Source organism: Poecilia latipinna, unplaced genomic scaffold, assembly GCF_001443285.1.
Source record: "Poecilia latipinna isolate Pla-1442-1.1 unplaced genomic scaffold, P_latipinna-1.0 Scaffold200, whole genome shotgun sequence".
NCBI classification, from domain to species: domain Eukaryota; kingdom Metazoa; phylum Chordata; class Actinopteri; order Cyprinodontiformes; family Poeciliidae; genus Poecilia; species Poecilia latipinna.
Window position 1 is genome coordinate 1,050 of NW_015112816.1, and position 13,132 is coordinate 14,181.

At 38.7% G+C, this 13,132-nt stretch overlaps 1 protein-coding gene across 1 annotated transcript; it reads left to right on the forward strand.

Moving 5' to 3' along the window:
* Window positions 1-248: 248 nt before the first annotated feature.
* LOC106946667 (tumor necrosis factor ligand superfamily member 14-like) lies at window positions 249-3,114 on the forward strand. Its single transcript, XM_015031177.1, has 4 exons — window positions 249-775; window positions 2,139-2,172; window positions 2,262-2,333; window positions 2,435-3,114. The coding sequence occupies exons 1-4, from the start codon at window positions 548-550 to the stop codon at window positions 2,827-2,829; spliced, it is 729 nt and encodes a 242-aa protein (XP_014886663.1). The 5' UTR covers window positions 249-547; the 3' UTR covers window positions 2,830-3,114.
* Window positions 3,115-13,132: the final 10,018 nt, after the last annotated feature.

A 13,132-nucleotide genomic window follows, 5' to 3' on the forward strand; every position in this document is an offset into this window, starting at 1 on the left:
GTGGTCATACCAAAACTGTGCGACTGGACTTTATTTCCTCTGAACAATGATGAGAATGAGAAGAGGCTAAAAGATTGACTCTGGGCACAAATGTTGCTGCTAAAGCATGAAGACAAGCCGCAAAGAGAGAGTACAGATGAGAGGAAGTGTGAACGACATAGCTTTTGCAGTCAAGTGGGAGGGTGTGAAACGGGGTTAAAATGCACATTGTCTGAGCTCCACTTCACTTACATGGTCGTCTAACTTCAGCCTTTATATTCTAAACTGAGAAACGACCTTTATGTAAAGTTTCATTTTGATGAGTTCAGAAAAAGTGGAGCTTTTGCCAGTTTTCACAGGTGCTGTGGTGATACATCTTAAGATTCATGTTGCTGTCTGTTTCTGACTACTCATGAGACATCTTCAGTTGGACCAACCAGAAGTGAGCCCACCCATTTTTTTTTTTTTTGCAATCTTGTTGCACCTCGCCGCCTTTCCACTGTAGTTTGGTCTCTTCAGCCCCTTGGAAACGGCAGCTCTGACCACCGGAGGATCATTCCTGTCTGAGATGTTTTTCAACTTCAAAAGTGGCGTGGGGCGTATGGCTCACGACGGCGTTCCCTCTGCGTTTGTAGTGGACACCCATGCCACCCGGCCGGCCGTGCCGCCTCGCCTGGGCAAACAGAAGAAGCACGGCGGGGCGGCGCAGACTCTGCTGTTCATCCTGGTGGCCCTGGCACTGCTCGGCGTGTTCTTTGAAGCTGTCTTCATCTATCGCCTCTACCAATCTGAATATGTGAGTGTCACGTAAAGACCTGTGTAATATCAGTCTGTGATTTGTGTGTGCGTGTGTCTTTGTGTGTGTATGTGTGTGTGTGTGATTCACTGTACATTTTCTGTTCCATTACCTTTACCTTTTCACCCCACTGCTGGTAGAATCTCACTTTCATGATAAGAATTTAATCATCTTTACTACCAATTCTCGCTTTCAGTATTATTTTCATGTTTCATGTTTTTCTCCCACTTTTTTCATTTTCTCAGCTATTTTACTTTTTTTTTTTATAGATATATTTAGTTTTCCATGAATCATGAGTACATCACGAGTCTATATTTAAACTTGTTAAAGTATGCTTACTATAAATGTTGGAAATAAACTGAATAATTAGACTCTGTGAAGGAAAAGACTCAGTGAGGTGGACTGATAAATCTAGATCACAAACTTAGTGTAAATGTGGATTCAAATTCAAAGCATAATCAAAAGATATGGTTATATTTAACAGTTTTTTTTTTCATCCACATGTTAATAAGAGCTGATTGATATTTGAGAGAAAATTCATCTGCTTTTCCACCTAACTGGATTTCCAACGTGGAAACTTCAGTTTTCTGCTTTCCACGACCTTAACGTTTCCTTTTCTTAACGTCTCCCTTCATAACGTTCATGTGTGGGGCTCTTGAGACTGAGACGTGAGTAAAAATGAAGGTCTCTTGTGACAGAAACCACACTCACATTTACTCAGATCATGTGCATGAAAGTTCCCCCCCTCACCCCCTCCACATCCCACTCCAATAAGTGCTGAGCTTGCATTTATTTTACGGTAAAGAGGAACAGAGTGGACCACAGATGGAGAAATCCGCCGGTTTATACAGAACTCCTCTGACGTCTTTTGGAGTCGGCCACACATACATACGCTCTTTGCCCTCAGACTGCGGACAGTGAAGACTCTGTGTATGGCTTCCTATGAAATGTCTGAGGGCAGCAGCAGTCACGGGTTTTGGATTTAGGAGAAATATTAATTCACTTTCTGTGGGTCTGCACATCATACATGCTGCAAAAATTAGAGATGGCATAGACAAGGAAATGGTCTATTTCCTGCGTCGTGATTATGATCTACCTTAGATGCATCGTGTACAAGCCTTACCCAAAACCCCTACAATGACTGCTTAACACAAAGCAAATGCTAGCATATGCTTAAAAAAAAAAAAAAAAAAACAGGTTATGATTCATTGAACTGCCTTAGATTTAACACCTTCCACATCCCAGTGCAGCCTCATGTGCACCAGCGGTCATGCAACTGTGTTTGATTGCATGCCAAGAAAGCATGCATGCACGCAGATCAAAGCTAAACCGCCTGAATGTCCTTTGGTGTTTATCGTTGCAGGCCCCCTCAGGTTCCGCCTCAATGCAAATCGACGGTATGTCTCAGCATTTTCTGTTTCGCATAATAAACGGTCTTGAGGTCTATTCTTCTGACCGGGAAACAATGTGTCTTACCGTCACACAGGAAGCCCTCCGCCGGATACTACAGACCTTGAGGGTCGGCTTCCTCCATCCAAACCGGTTGCGCATCTCACAGGTGAAACCAGCAGTTTTGCAACTTCTTCTAATGAAATGTTCAATTTTTCAAACCAAGAACAAAAAAGCTTCTCTAAACATTGCTCGTGTTTTGTTCATTAGATGGCCAAGACGTCCGTCACGGCACACACGTCATGGCATGGAGCGAGATCGCAGAGCCTCTCCTCTATGAAATGAATTACGAAGACAAAAAACTCGTCATCCAGAAAGAGGGATACTACTACATCTATTCCAAGGTCTACTTCACACTAGGTGGTGCTTTTTACCATTCTGTGGAGATGCAAACTAAAAAGTATGCCGGAAAAGGCATCCCCCTCCTGCAGGCCAGAGAGTACTCGTCAAAGACAGACAAAGGAGCCAAGAGTTTTTCCAACAGTTTCCTAGCCGGGGTGTTTTACCTGTACCAAAATGATGCTGTCTATGTACATGTCAGCAACACAACACAGATTATGAGACACAAATCTTATGAGAATGTGTTTGGTGCATTTATGATATAGATATCAGACCGACAGGAGATAAAAAAAAGAGTTTATAACTCTTCTTAGGGACATTTTTAGTTGCCTTTTTGTACCTGAGCAAAGGCATTGTAAAAGCAAAAGCGTTGAAGACGTTTTTATCTACTTCAAATCAAAACTTTGAAAGCTGATTAAAGATTTAACTGTTGTGTTGCTAAATATTATTTACTAACATAAACGAGGATGGTGCACTTTTTTTATTTTTCTATTTTACCGCTTCAAAAAATTATGAATATTATTTATTTATTCCTTTCATATATATATAAAACTGTGTTAACAGTGCTGTGTTTATACAAGAAAAAAAATGAAATAAAGTCTATATTGAACAAATAAAAGTTTGTCTTTCTGCAGTTGAGTTCATTTCCTGTCATATCAGGCAAGGCTGAGCAAAAAGCAGAATGGTCTCAGTAAAAGAAAATGTGTCACCCACTCTCTCCAACCACAAAGTGTACATATTGGGTTTTTTGTTATCACCACTTCAACACGTTAACCTAAAATGCCATCAGCAGCTGAACGTTTTCTGGTGAAAAGTAAAATTTGAAAAAAAAAAAACAAATTAGATCCAATTAGATCAAATTAGATCCAGGTTTTTTTTTTTTGTTTTTTTTGTTTGTTTTTTTTGCAAGGGACACTGCGTCCAGTTTATGCTCTTTGCTCAAAAACTGGATGTGCTCTTGTTGACTGTAAACTTCCAAATGAGCAATTTCAATTCATGACTTGATGACAAATTCGCTTTCTTGGTTTGTACAAATAAAAAAAAAGAAAAGAAAAGAAAGAAAGCCCCATCACTCTTTGAAGTGCATTTTTTTTCGCTCTTCATATCTCTCAGAGTCACTCTTACTCTTTCCCTTCATTTGTGACGGTTCGCAGAAGCCTTATGAAAACACCCACTGACTTGTGTATTTGTAAACTGAGGAGGAAGTGGTGGTGGGGGCCGCTGGGGAGGGGAGGGGAGCGGCGCGGAGAGGTGGGGGGGGTGTCAGTAGCAGAATGCCTGACTCACTTTCCAACCCCAGACCTGGAGCACGGTGGCTGATAAAGACGCACTGTCGCAGACTGTGTGTGTGTATCTACGCGAGAGAATGATGGTGGGCGTGAGCCTCAAATTAATTTCCCCTCAGCCGCTCTGTGTGGATTTATTTTTTGGTGAAATGAGAAAAGCACTTCCCATCCAGACCCTGACTGGAGAGAAAGGTGCCAAACCCGATCCGACCAATTAACAACTCATGAGTGTGCGTGTGTGTGTGTGTGTGTGTTGGCCCTTACCGGTGTTTCTGCACTGTCGTCTTGAATGTTCAAGAATGAGTCATCATGTTCCAGCGCTGACTGTCCTGTGAGGTGTGCAGCTCTAGTGTCTCGAAGGAGGGGGTGATGTGCTGTGCGGTTTGGATTCATGCCATATCATCATTAAACTCTAAACCTGATCTGACTTTTACAGAGAATTTGCGTGGGACGAGATTTCTCTGTCTGCAGTTATATTCTGAATCAATGAAACTATCTTCCAGTGAAGCCAAATTGTGAAGTCAGACTCAGGTACGCTGATGAAATGCTTATTTTTTTACATGCTACGTTGAAGCAAGGTTAAACGTCGTTAATTGTTTTTTTTTTTTTTTTCTCTCAGTGAAAGCACAAGTGAAAGTGTTGGCCGCGGCGCACCTCTCATGGCCCACGGCTAAATGCTGTCCCCTTGTGTCGGGCTCTTGAAGGGGAAACATGCAGCAGGTGTTTGTTCTGAGCTGAACGCCCCCACTTTAATCCAAACATCATCAGTTGCAAAAGACCCACTATAGCTGGGATTTTTTTATTTTTTATTTATTTTATTTACTTTTTTAAGTGAATATTTATAGAGTTGTTATCAACATCTTCCATTCAGTTTGCAGTAACGTTCACATACCACAGCTTGGATGAACTGAAACAGGGTGGATTTCTCAAATATTTGAAAGTGGTTCAAAGAAACACAAGGAATCTTTACACTGCTTTTCCATTTTGCGTTAAACAGTGATTTACATGAAACCCTCTTGAAGGCACTGCAGATCTGCAGTTCGCTCCAGGGATGTTCCATGTGAGACACGTTTTCCTGACACAGAACATTCAGAATGAAACCGGGCAGAAATGGAAAAAATAAATAAATAAATTTAAAAAAAAATGAAGTAATGAAAAACACTGTGAGATAGTGTTTGCTTTGCCTACCATTAATTTTATGATAAATAAATTAAATTTTTGTCACTGCATGGTTTGTATTCACTGGAATCATTGTTACAATGTATACAGTGTTTAAGCTGGGAGTCATTTTCTTCTAAGTTGGATTCTGTGAAAAAGTATTTTCCCTTAATACATTTATTCCATGTTTTTTCTTCTTACTTTTACATTTTTAGACCGATAACCAAAGTGCTTTTAAAGGATAACTAAGTCAATTTAACCAAATGTTAAGCCAGATCTCAGCCCAATTGCTGACCTTGTGAAATCTTAACTATGATTAACCCCTTTTTTTTTTTTTTTTATTCAGTTTTATGGCCTCAACCGCTTCTGATTGCTGCCACAGTTGTGAAATCAAGAAATGACTCAATTTGAACAAGTCAAACAACAGAACCAAGACTAAAAAATTGGGAAAAGCAACACATTACACTCTAGTCTGATGAAAGTGAAATCTCTGACATCTATCAGCCTGAAAAGGGTTACAGGGTTATTTCTAAGATTCTCTTAGAACTTTTGAGAATATTTTCTAAACTTTTTGGGAATACGTTCTGCCACATGTTGCATATAGATGATGATCTGCTTTGCTTCATTAGGAATTGGGCAGCTTGCAGTAATTGAGACCATTAATTCAGGTTCCTCATGCCTTACCATCAATTTGTGACTTTAAGCTCACGTTCATTTGGATAATGGAGCAGGACAACGATCCAGAGAACGCTAGCAGGTCCACTACTACATGGATGAACAAAAACAGGAGGTTTTGGAGCAGTTTGGTCTCTTCTGACTTGATGTCCTGTTAATTAAGATTTAGTCAACAGAACTTTCATGCCTTCCAAAGAGAATGAATTAAAACAATTCTATTATTGCCGTGGAAGTTTTTAAGAGGTGCTTTTTAACGGCTGCACCTGAGCTTTCCCCGTGTGGTTTTGGTGGAAATAATTTAAAGAAGGCCGATAATTATTTCAGCAGTCGCAGCCTCGGCGCTGTGGAAAGTAAGTAGGGACAGACCAAGTTGTGCAAATGACTCTAATAAATGAGACAGAGTGGGTGGGCGTAGCTGAGTATTTATCTGTACTTTATTGTAGCTCCCTGGATATCGCTTTAGTTTAATCGAAACCTTCGGAGGCAGCAGTTAAGAGCAGCCTGAGAAGTTATGACTCTGTTGCTGAGGTTTGGAAAATAAAAACTTTCACCAACTTGGAAAATATCTTTCCTGGCTGTGATGACTAACGTCATGTTCCGGTGACCTTTTCTGTAGCAGATGGTAATCATTTTAATTTAGGTCAATAGATGTCATGAAGTGCACTTTTCAAACAGAAGATGTGCACCGTGTTTTGTCTGGAGGGCACGTTCCTCGAAAGCAACAGGGAGGGTCCCAGCGTAACTTTCTTTTGGTGACTATGCAGGATGATTAATGTTTAACCTCTCACTTTCACTTTAAATTTGGGGTCTCAGAAGTGACTCAGTCAATGGATGCAAGTCATTGTTTTGACTTGATTTAGCTCCACGTTGCGGCTAATTCATCCAATGAAAGGGAACCTAGCACAATTTTCAGAGCTGTCTTGAAAATTTTAACACCAGGTTATGAAAGCCCAAGAAACTTCTTTCATCACTTCTAAATTAAAACAAACTGAAAATCAAGCACTAAAAACAATATTTTTATTTGGTACATATTAACACTAGGACAAAACCTGCATTAACAAAAAAACAAAAAAAACAAACAGATTTCTTCGTACCGGAATGTGTAAAATGAGCAATGACTTGGGATGCTTAGCTTGTATGAGAAACTTCACTTTAAAAATAATTATTTAAAACATTAACTCACTTGTGTAGGTGGTGTAATCCAAAAATAAAACATGATTGACTGTAAAAATAAACAAGGATACCACAAAAAGACCTCAAAGCAAGTAAAGGAAACCACATTTTCCAGTTTGAAAAGTGTCAGGTGGACAGTCATAATGAAAATATTTTAAGTGTATTCCAGTGAAACACGACAGAAAAAAACTAACAAATATGTGGAGCACAGAAAAACACAGTAACACATAAGGTTATACATTCGTTGAGTATCGGTGGAAATTTAATATTTACAATGTCCATGGTGTAAATAAGTCCGGTCAGAATAATAAATAGCTTCAACATAAATATATAAATTCATAGCGCATTGCAAATAAAGTCAATAAATCAGGATTTAGAAAGAATTGGTGAAAATAAAATACAATTTCAAGAAACAAATGTTTACTTCCCAATATTTTTGGCACTTCTGTAAAAAAACATTCTTGAAGATCGCTAATCACATAGTAATGTAGAATAACCAAGAAATAACATCTAAACAATTTAGTAAGGTTTTATCAGAGAACTAAGATTAGAGATGAGCAAAAACTTATTTGCCCTCCCTTCTCAGAGGTACAGCATACTTTCTGGTCATTCTACTGGATGTGTATCTGTACATAGTAATTAAAAAAAATAGCCATAAGGCATAAAATAGAGAAAAAAAAATCAATTTGTAGTGATGATTTCAACCCCTGAGATTCATAAATATACAAAAACTTTTTCTGACGGGTTTTGCTTGAGGATAAATTGTCAAACTGGAAATTGTGAAGAAGAGGTTTGGCCCCATGTTCTGAAAGAAATCCTCAAAGTTAAATTTACCTGTTTAATCCACACTCTATGGAACTTCTGCCCTTTCTCTTTAGATCAGTTTCAAACAAACTCTGCATAACCTTCTATTCAGAGACGGATTTCTACGGAGGGAAGGGTCCATTTGTAAACTTTCATTGGAGCTAATACTATAGTTTGTTCAGCCAAAGGATGTCCAGATGAGTCACTGTCGTACTGGTGTTAATACAGGTGGGATGTTGAATAGTTGTCTCAACAAAGGACCCTGATGCCAGAAATGTAACCTTGCTGAGCAAGCCTGTGCTGTGTGATTTTTCATTGATCCATCCAATCAGATTGGTGTTGTCGCTCAGCTTGAGGGTGACAGACAGCTTGTCTGAGACTTGTGTTGTGTCACACAGCGTTACTCGAAGATTTACGATATAGTGTCCATCCTTCAGCAACTTGATACGATTTTCCGGTCCATTAAAAATCAGGTGTGATTTTGTTGCCACTACCCATTTAATGGTTTTCTCGAGTGGTTCTGTCTCTGTGAATGAAAGAAACACTCCTATTAGCTGGAAGTTTTCTGAGTTGTGTATAAAATGACTGAAAATGCACCTTTACTATAACAGCAGTGATAACTACAGGCCTAATAATCAGTCACACATTTTTCATGCAAACAAAAATGTTTACCTTGAGCTCTGAAGTTGACTATTTCAATGGGCTTCTGTCAAAAAGAAAGCAATAGGAGTTAGTCTTGAAAGCTACATTTCTTTATGTCACAAACAGAGCAGCTACATAAAACTTAAAGTTTATTTCATGTGGTGATTAGGCCACCACCTACGCATGAGAGAGAGAGAACAGAATAGATCTTAAAGAGGAAAATGAAGAGACATCTGTTTAGTTTAGTGGCATTTCCCCGAATGTGTCAATGACGTCACTGAGCTTCCTCCAAGACATGAGGAAAGTGGTTAGGCAGACACAAGTAACTCAGAAAGAAATGGAAGTCATTCGAGATTAATCTGCTTGCTCTCCAGGATTTGGGTTTCTTAAATACCTGGACTGCAAATGTTAGAAGCAAATGCAATAATCAACAAACACAAATTAAGGAAGTTTGATCACCATGAGATTGTTTCATGACATTATGAGACTAAACAATTGAACGTGGTGAGGTCAACGGGAGCAAGAGATGGAAAATGTAGTCTTCTTACCGATATACTTTGTACCGGTAAGGGGGATGAGATTGGATTGCTAATGTTCGCAGGCTGGAAAAGGAAACAGAAGCACAAAACACACCCATGATACATGGCACCAGAGGAAGTTACAAAATAGTGTCTGGAAATGAAAATTTCCTTTCTACACCAGCAAAAACTTCCTTCAGGTTCCCTAAATGCCACAGAGAAATCTGGCACAACGTGCTTTCAGAACGACGGTTGTGTATGACGTGGCTGATCTTAGACCGCTAAATATTTATAGAGATAGTCTTGTATCGTCTCAGCAAAGTGCATGTTTTTTTTTTTTGTTTGTTTGTTTTTTTGTCAGACATTTTCTGCCTGAACTCTGAGAAAAAGCTGTGACTACTTAAGAACAGTAGCGGGGGTCTTTACGCAACTGACTACCACAGGCACAGGTGTGTTTCTCACCAGCTGAGCTACTGCCTAAACCACATGAAAGAACAGAAGCGCTGCTGAGGTATTTATGTACGCCAGTAAGGACATTATCATTTTAATTCATTCAAATTTGAGATAACTGCTTGTAGATTTAGTGTCAATATTGTTGATCCTACAGTTTTACTCTCTACGCTTAAATAAGGAACTTGTGTATAAAAGCTCACCTGTCCCCGTGTGAAGAAAAACGGGATGAAGATAACCTGGGCTACGGTGAGAATACTGATCCAAATCAGGAGGACGTAGACCAGGGGATGCTGGCTCCTCTGTGGCATGATCCGTCCGATGGCTGCGTTCAGAGCCGTCTGAGCCGGGGCAACGCAGGAAAACAGATGTTGAGAAGTGACGACTGCACAGGTCCTGAGTTTCCTCTGGTGTGCACCCAAGCAGAGTGAGGTCGCTTCCTGAGCTCAGAGCGTGATACGTTGAGGATGTTTTATGGTAGGCTCTGTGTATCTGCAGAACAAAAAAGTGATCCAAGTGGTACTTTCCCTTTTGTGCTAGTGAAGGCAGACACAGTAGGCCCAGATAGTGTCTGCATCTGGGGGCTGGCCCTTTCCTTCCCACTCACCACAAGTCACACCGAAATAAGGAACAAGGCTGCCAGGGAGAACAAGAAGAGGATAAAACAACTGACATTAACGTATGTGAATTATTAAACTTCCTTCTTTGTGTCTACAGTCCAACACTGTAACCTTTCCTCTCCTTCATCAAGTATTTTCCCCAGACATATGTCCAGGTTTAGCCAATCAAAGCAAATCTGAATGACAATAAAGGAGGCAAGATCAAATAATAATAATAATAATAATAATAATAATAATAATAATAATAATAATAATAATAATAATAAAGTTAAGAATTATTATCATTAGCAAATTTGTTTGTCATTTTTTTAACTGAAAGGACACACCAGAAACTAATAAAGTACCTGATAGAAGATTATGCAAAATTACACTACAATAAAAACACAATGTACTCTATTCTATCAGTTTCTTATATCCTATTTACATAAAATCCCCAAATCAAAAAATGGTCCAATATCTACCTTATCTCTCAATCTACACAGTATGGTGTGTGATAGCGACCTAAATGTCACGCAGAAATAAAGTGAGCAGCTAACAAAATGTCACAACATTCTGTTTACTATTTGCACCTCGCAAAATTTCCCACCTGCACAAAAATTCTAGTTGAGGTCAGTGCTTGTGGTTTCACTTTCTCCGTTTGTTCTGTGCTCGTGGAAAGTTTTATGGCAGAAAAACAGGATGGGCTCTGGTTCAGGTATGTGTCATCAAACGTTATGGAGGACCAAAAGACAACATGATAATTGAGCTGAGGTACTTTTATCATTTTTAACTAGGAATCAAGAAGCTCTATAACATGGAATAGGTGACCAACTGTCTTTTGCAAAACCCCATACCTGAAACCCCGGTTAAAGATTTTTTTCTTTTTTTAAATTAGAACAAATAAATAAATAAACTTTTTGTCACGTCACGTCAGCTTCAGCTGTGCACGTCAAAGTCGTGTCGTGTCAAAAGGCCTCCCTTGTGTTTATGAAAAACAAAATGCAAATGAGGAAGAAAATAGGCCTATCTCAGCAAAGTGTGAGTAGATTGGCTTTGCTTACTTCTGCATTTTCAGATGATGTAACTCTTTCCAAACAAAAGTCAAAATCAAATGCCATTAAGCTGAATGAATCACAGTTTCACTAGAGAAAAACAGAGGAAGCACTGGTACTGCAGACGTTTTACAATAACTTGTGAACCAAAGTCAGAGTGGGTGAGGATGGACACCTGAGACGTGATAAATTCATGTTGGAAACAAGGAGTCATGTTGTATCTCGTGGGAAACAACATCAGCGCGATGCTGTCAGTTTCCGGAAAATCTACTGAACAAACACAGAAAAATGAAAATGTTGACACAGACCTACATGTGGTAGCAACACTGATGTCATGAGATACACACTGCATGAGAAAACATCTCACCAGTAAAACTAGACTCAGTCCATATTTGATCAACTTTTATTCCTGTGACAGACACCGATGTGCTACTTCCTCCGTGCTTTTCTCTAAAGTATGATGAATTACAGCCATCTAGAGGACGACAGTCAGAAATGCACAAAGGTTTATGATAAATAGTAAGATTAATAGGCAGTAATAGACAATCTTTTTCACTGTTGGTGAATGACTTTGAAAATAAAACAATTCTTGCAGAATGGCTGATAATTCATTAGCTGGAGATTTTCTTCAGACAACATTAGTTATAAGTGGAAATGACAGAAAAAAGTTAAATATAAAAATTGACATTGTTAGCTGTTATATATACTGTTTTACTACATATATTTCTACTAGAAAACTGAATACTTTTTTTCAGTTTATTATTTCAAAACTACTTTTTTCCCAAGCTGAATTTTTTTTACTGCAGTTTGTAAAGCAACTATTTCATGTTTAAAGAAAATTAAATTATGAAAAGCAATAAAATAAATGTACCCCTACTTGAAAAAGTCAAAATGTGTCATATCAGAAATTTCAATGTATTTCATTGTGATTTACCAAGACAAAGTAGCACATAACTGTGAAGTGGAAGAAAAGGATAAACAGATTTCAAAATCTTGTACCAATAAAAATCTAAAAAGCTTATGATACACTGGTTTTACATTCCCTTTACTTTGTTGCTTTTAAGTAAATAATCAATCAATTGCTTTTCGAGGGAATCCTCTGTGTAATTTCATCTTGGTATAAAGTTTGAATCAGAGGACTTGATTCAAACGAGGGCTGAAGCTGGGCACCCATGACCTGAATCTTATATTAAACAGAGACACACAGTTACCAAACAAAAGCTCCCAGACGTGAGGTCTTTTTCAATTAAAAAGTGAAGAATTATTTTATTTCTAATCAAAAACAAAAGACAGTGACAAGTCTGTCTGCCTCAAGACACCCCAAGCGACTCGTCTCAAGGTAATTCTCGAAGTTTATACGTAGGAGCAGATGAACATGACTAACATTGCAGGGAGGGAAAGAGTCTGTATGGACTTCCTTTCTGCTCTCACTTCCACTCTTCTTGCGACTATGCTCCCCCAGACAGATGGTCTCTTTCAATTCTCTTTGGTGTCTGAACCATCTGAATCATCGTAACATGGAGGAAGTCCCCAGAAATCAAGCCAGATATAACAGTCTGAGAAGGTAGTTGGGCCATTTGAATCAAAGAGGATGACCTCTGACCCCGCGGCTTCTCTCCGTAGCATGGTTTCCTCTGTTTTTTGCGAATACTGGGTTTCAGCACTGAAACCTCCAGGAGGAAAGTGGTCTCTTCTTCTCCATTTCCGCACTGGGGATTCACTCCAGTTTCAAACGGCCCAGACAAAGCACAGACCACAATCCAATTAAGAATCAACATTTTAAAACAGATATCGATTGATGCTCAATGTTCAATCTGTTTGCACTGGAGCTATTTTGCAAAGAAGAATGTCATTGTTTAGTTGCGACAAAAATCACAAAGGATGTAACTGCAGATAGAAGTGGTTCTACGAACTTTAAAATACAATTGTTCGTTAAATTTGAATAGGGTATGAACACTTCTGCAAATACGTCACTGATCGATCTAATTGCATGAAAAATGACATAATTTGAAAGCAGTCCAATTGAAAATCAAGCTTTATTTGTTTTTATTAGAGGAATTATGGTTTTTGTGTGCCGTTTTGTTAATTTTATTAATAATTTTTCTATGTTGCAATGATGTGTCAATGAGGAAAAGAAAAGGGAAAAAGAAAAAGTCACAGCGTGCAATTAATCATCATGTTTCACAACTTTAGGCTGTTTGCATTCCTTTGT

Bases quoted from the DNA above. Each gene is read 5' to 3' on its own strand.
- LOC106946667 (XM_015031177.1), top strand. From the start codon at position 548: ATGTTTTTCAACTTCAAAAGTGGCGTGGGGCGTATGGCTCACGACGGC. The intron at 776-2,138 runs GTGAGTGTCACG...TTATCGTTGCAG, and splicing joins GCCTCTACCAATCTGAATAT to GCCCCCTCAGGTTCCGCCTC. The intron at 2,334-2,434 runs GTGAAACCAGCA...TTTGTTCATTAG, and splicing joins ACCGGTTGCGCATCTCACAG to ATGGCCAAGACGTCCGTCAC.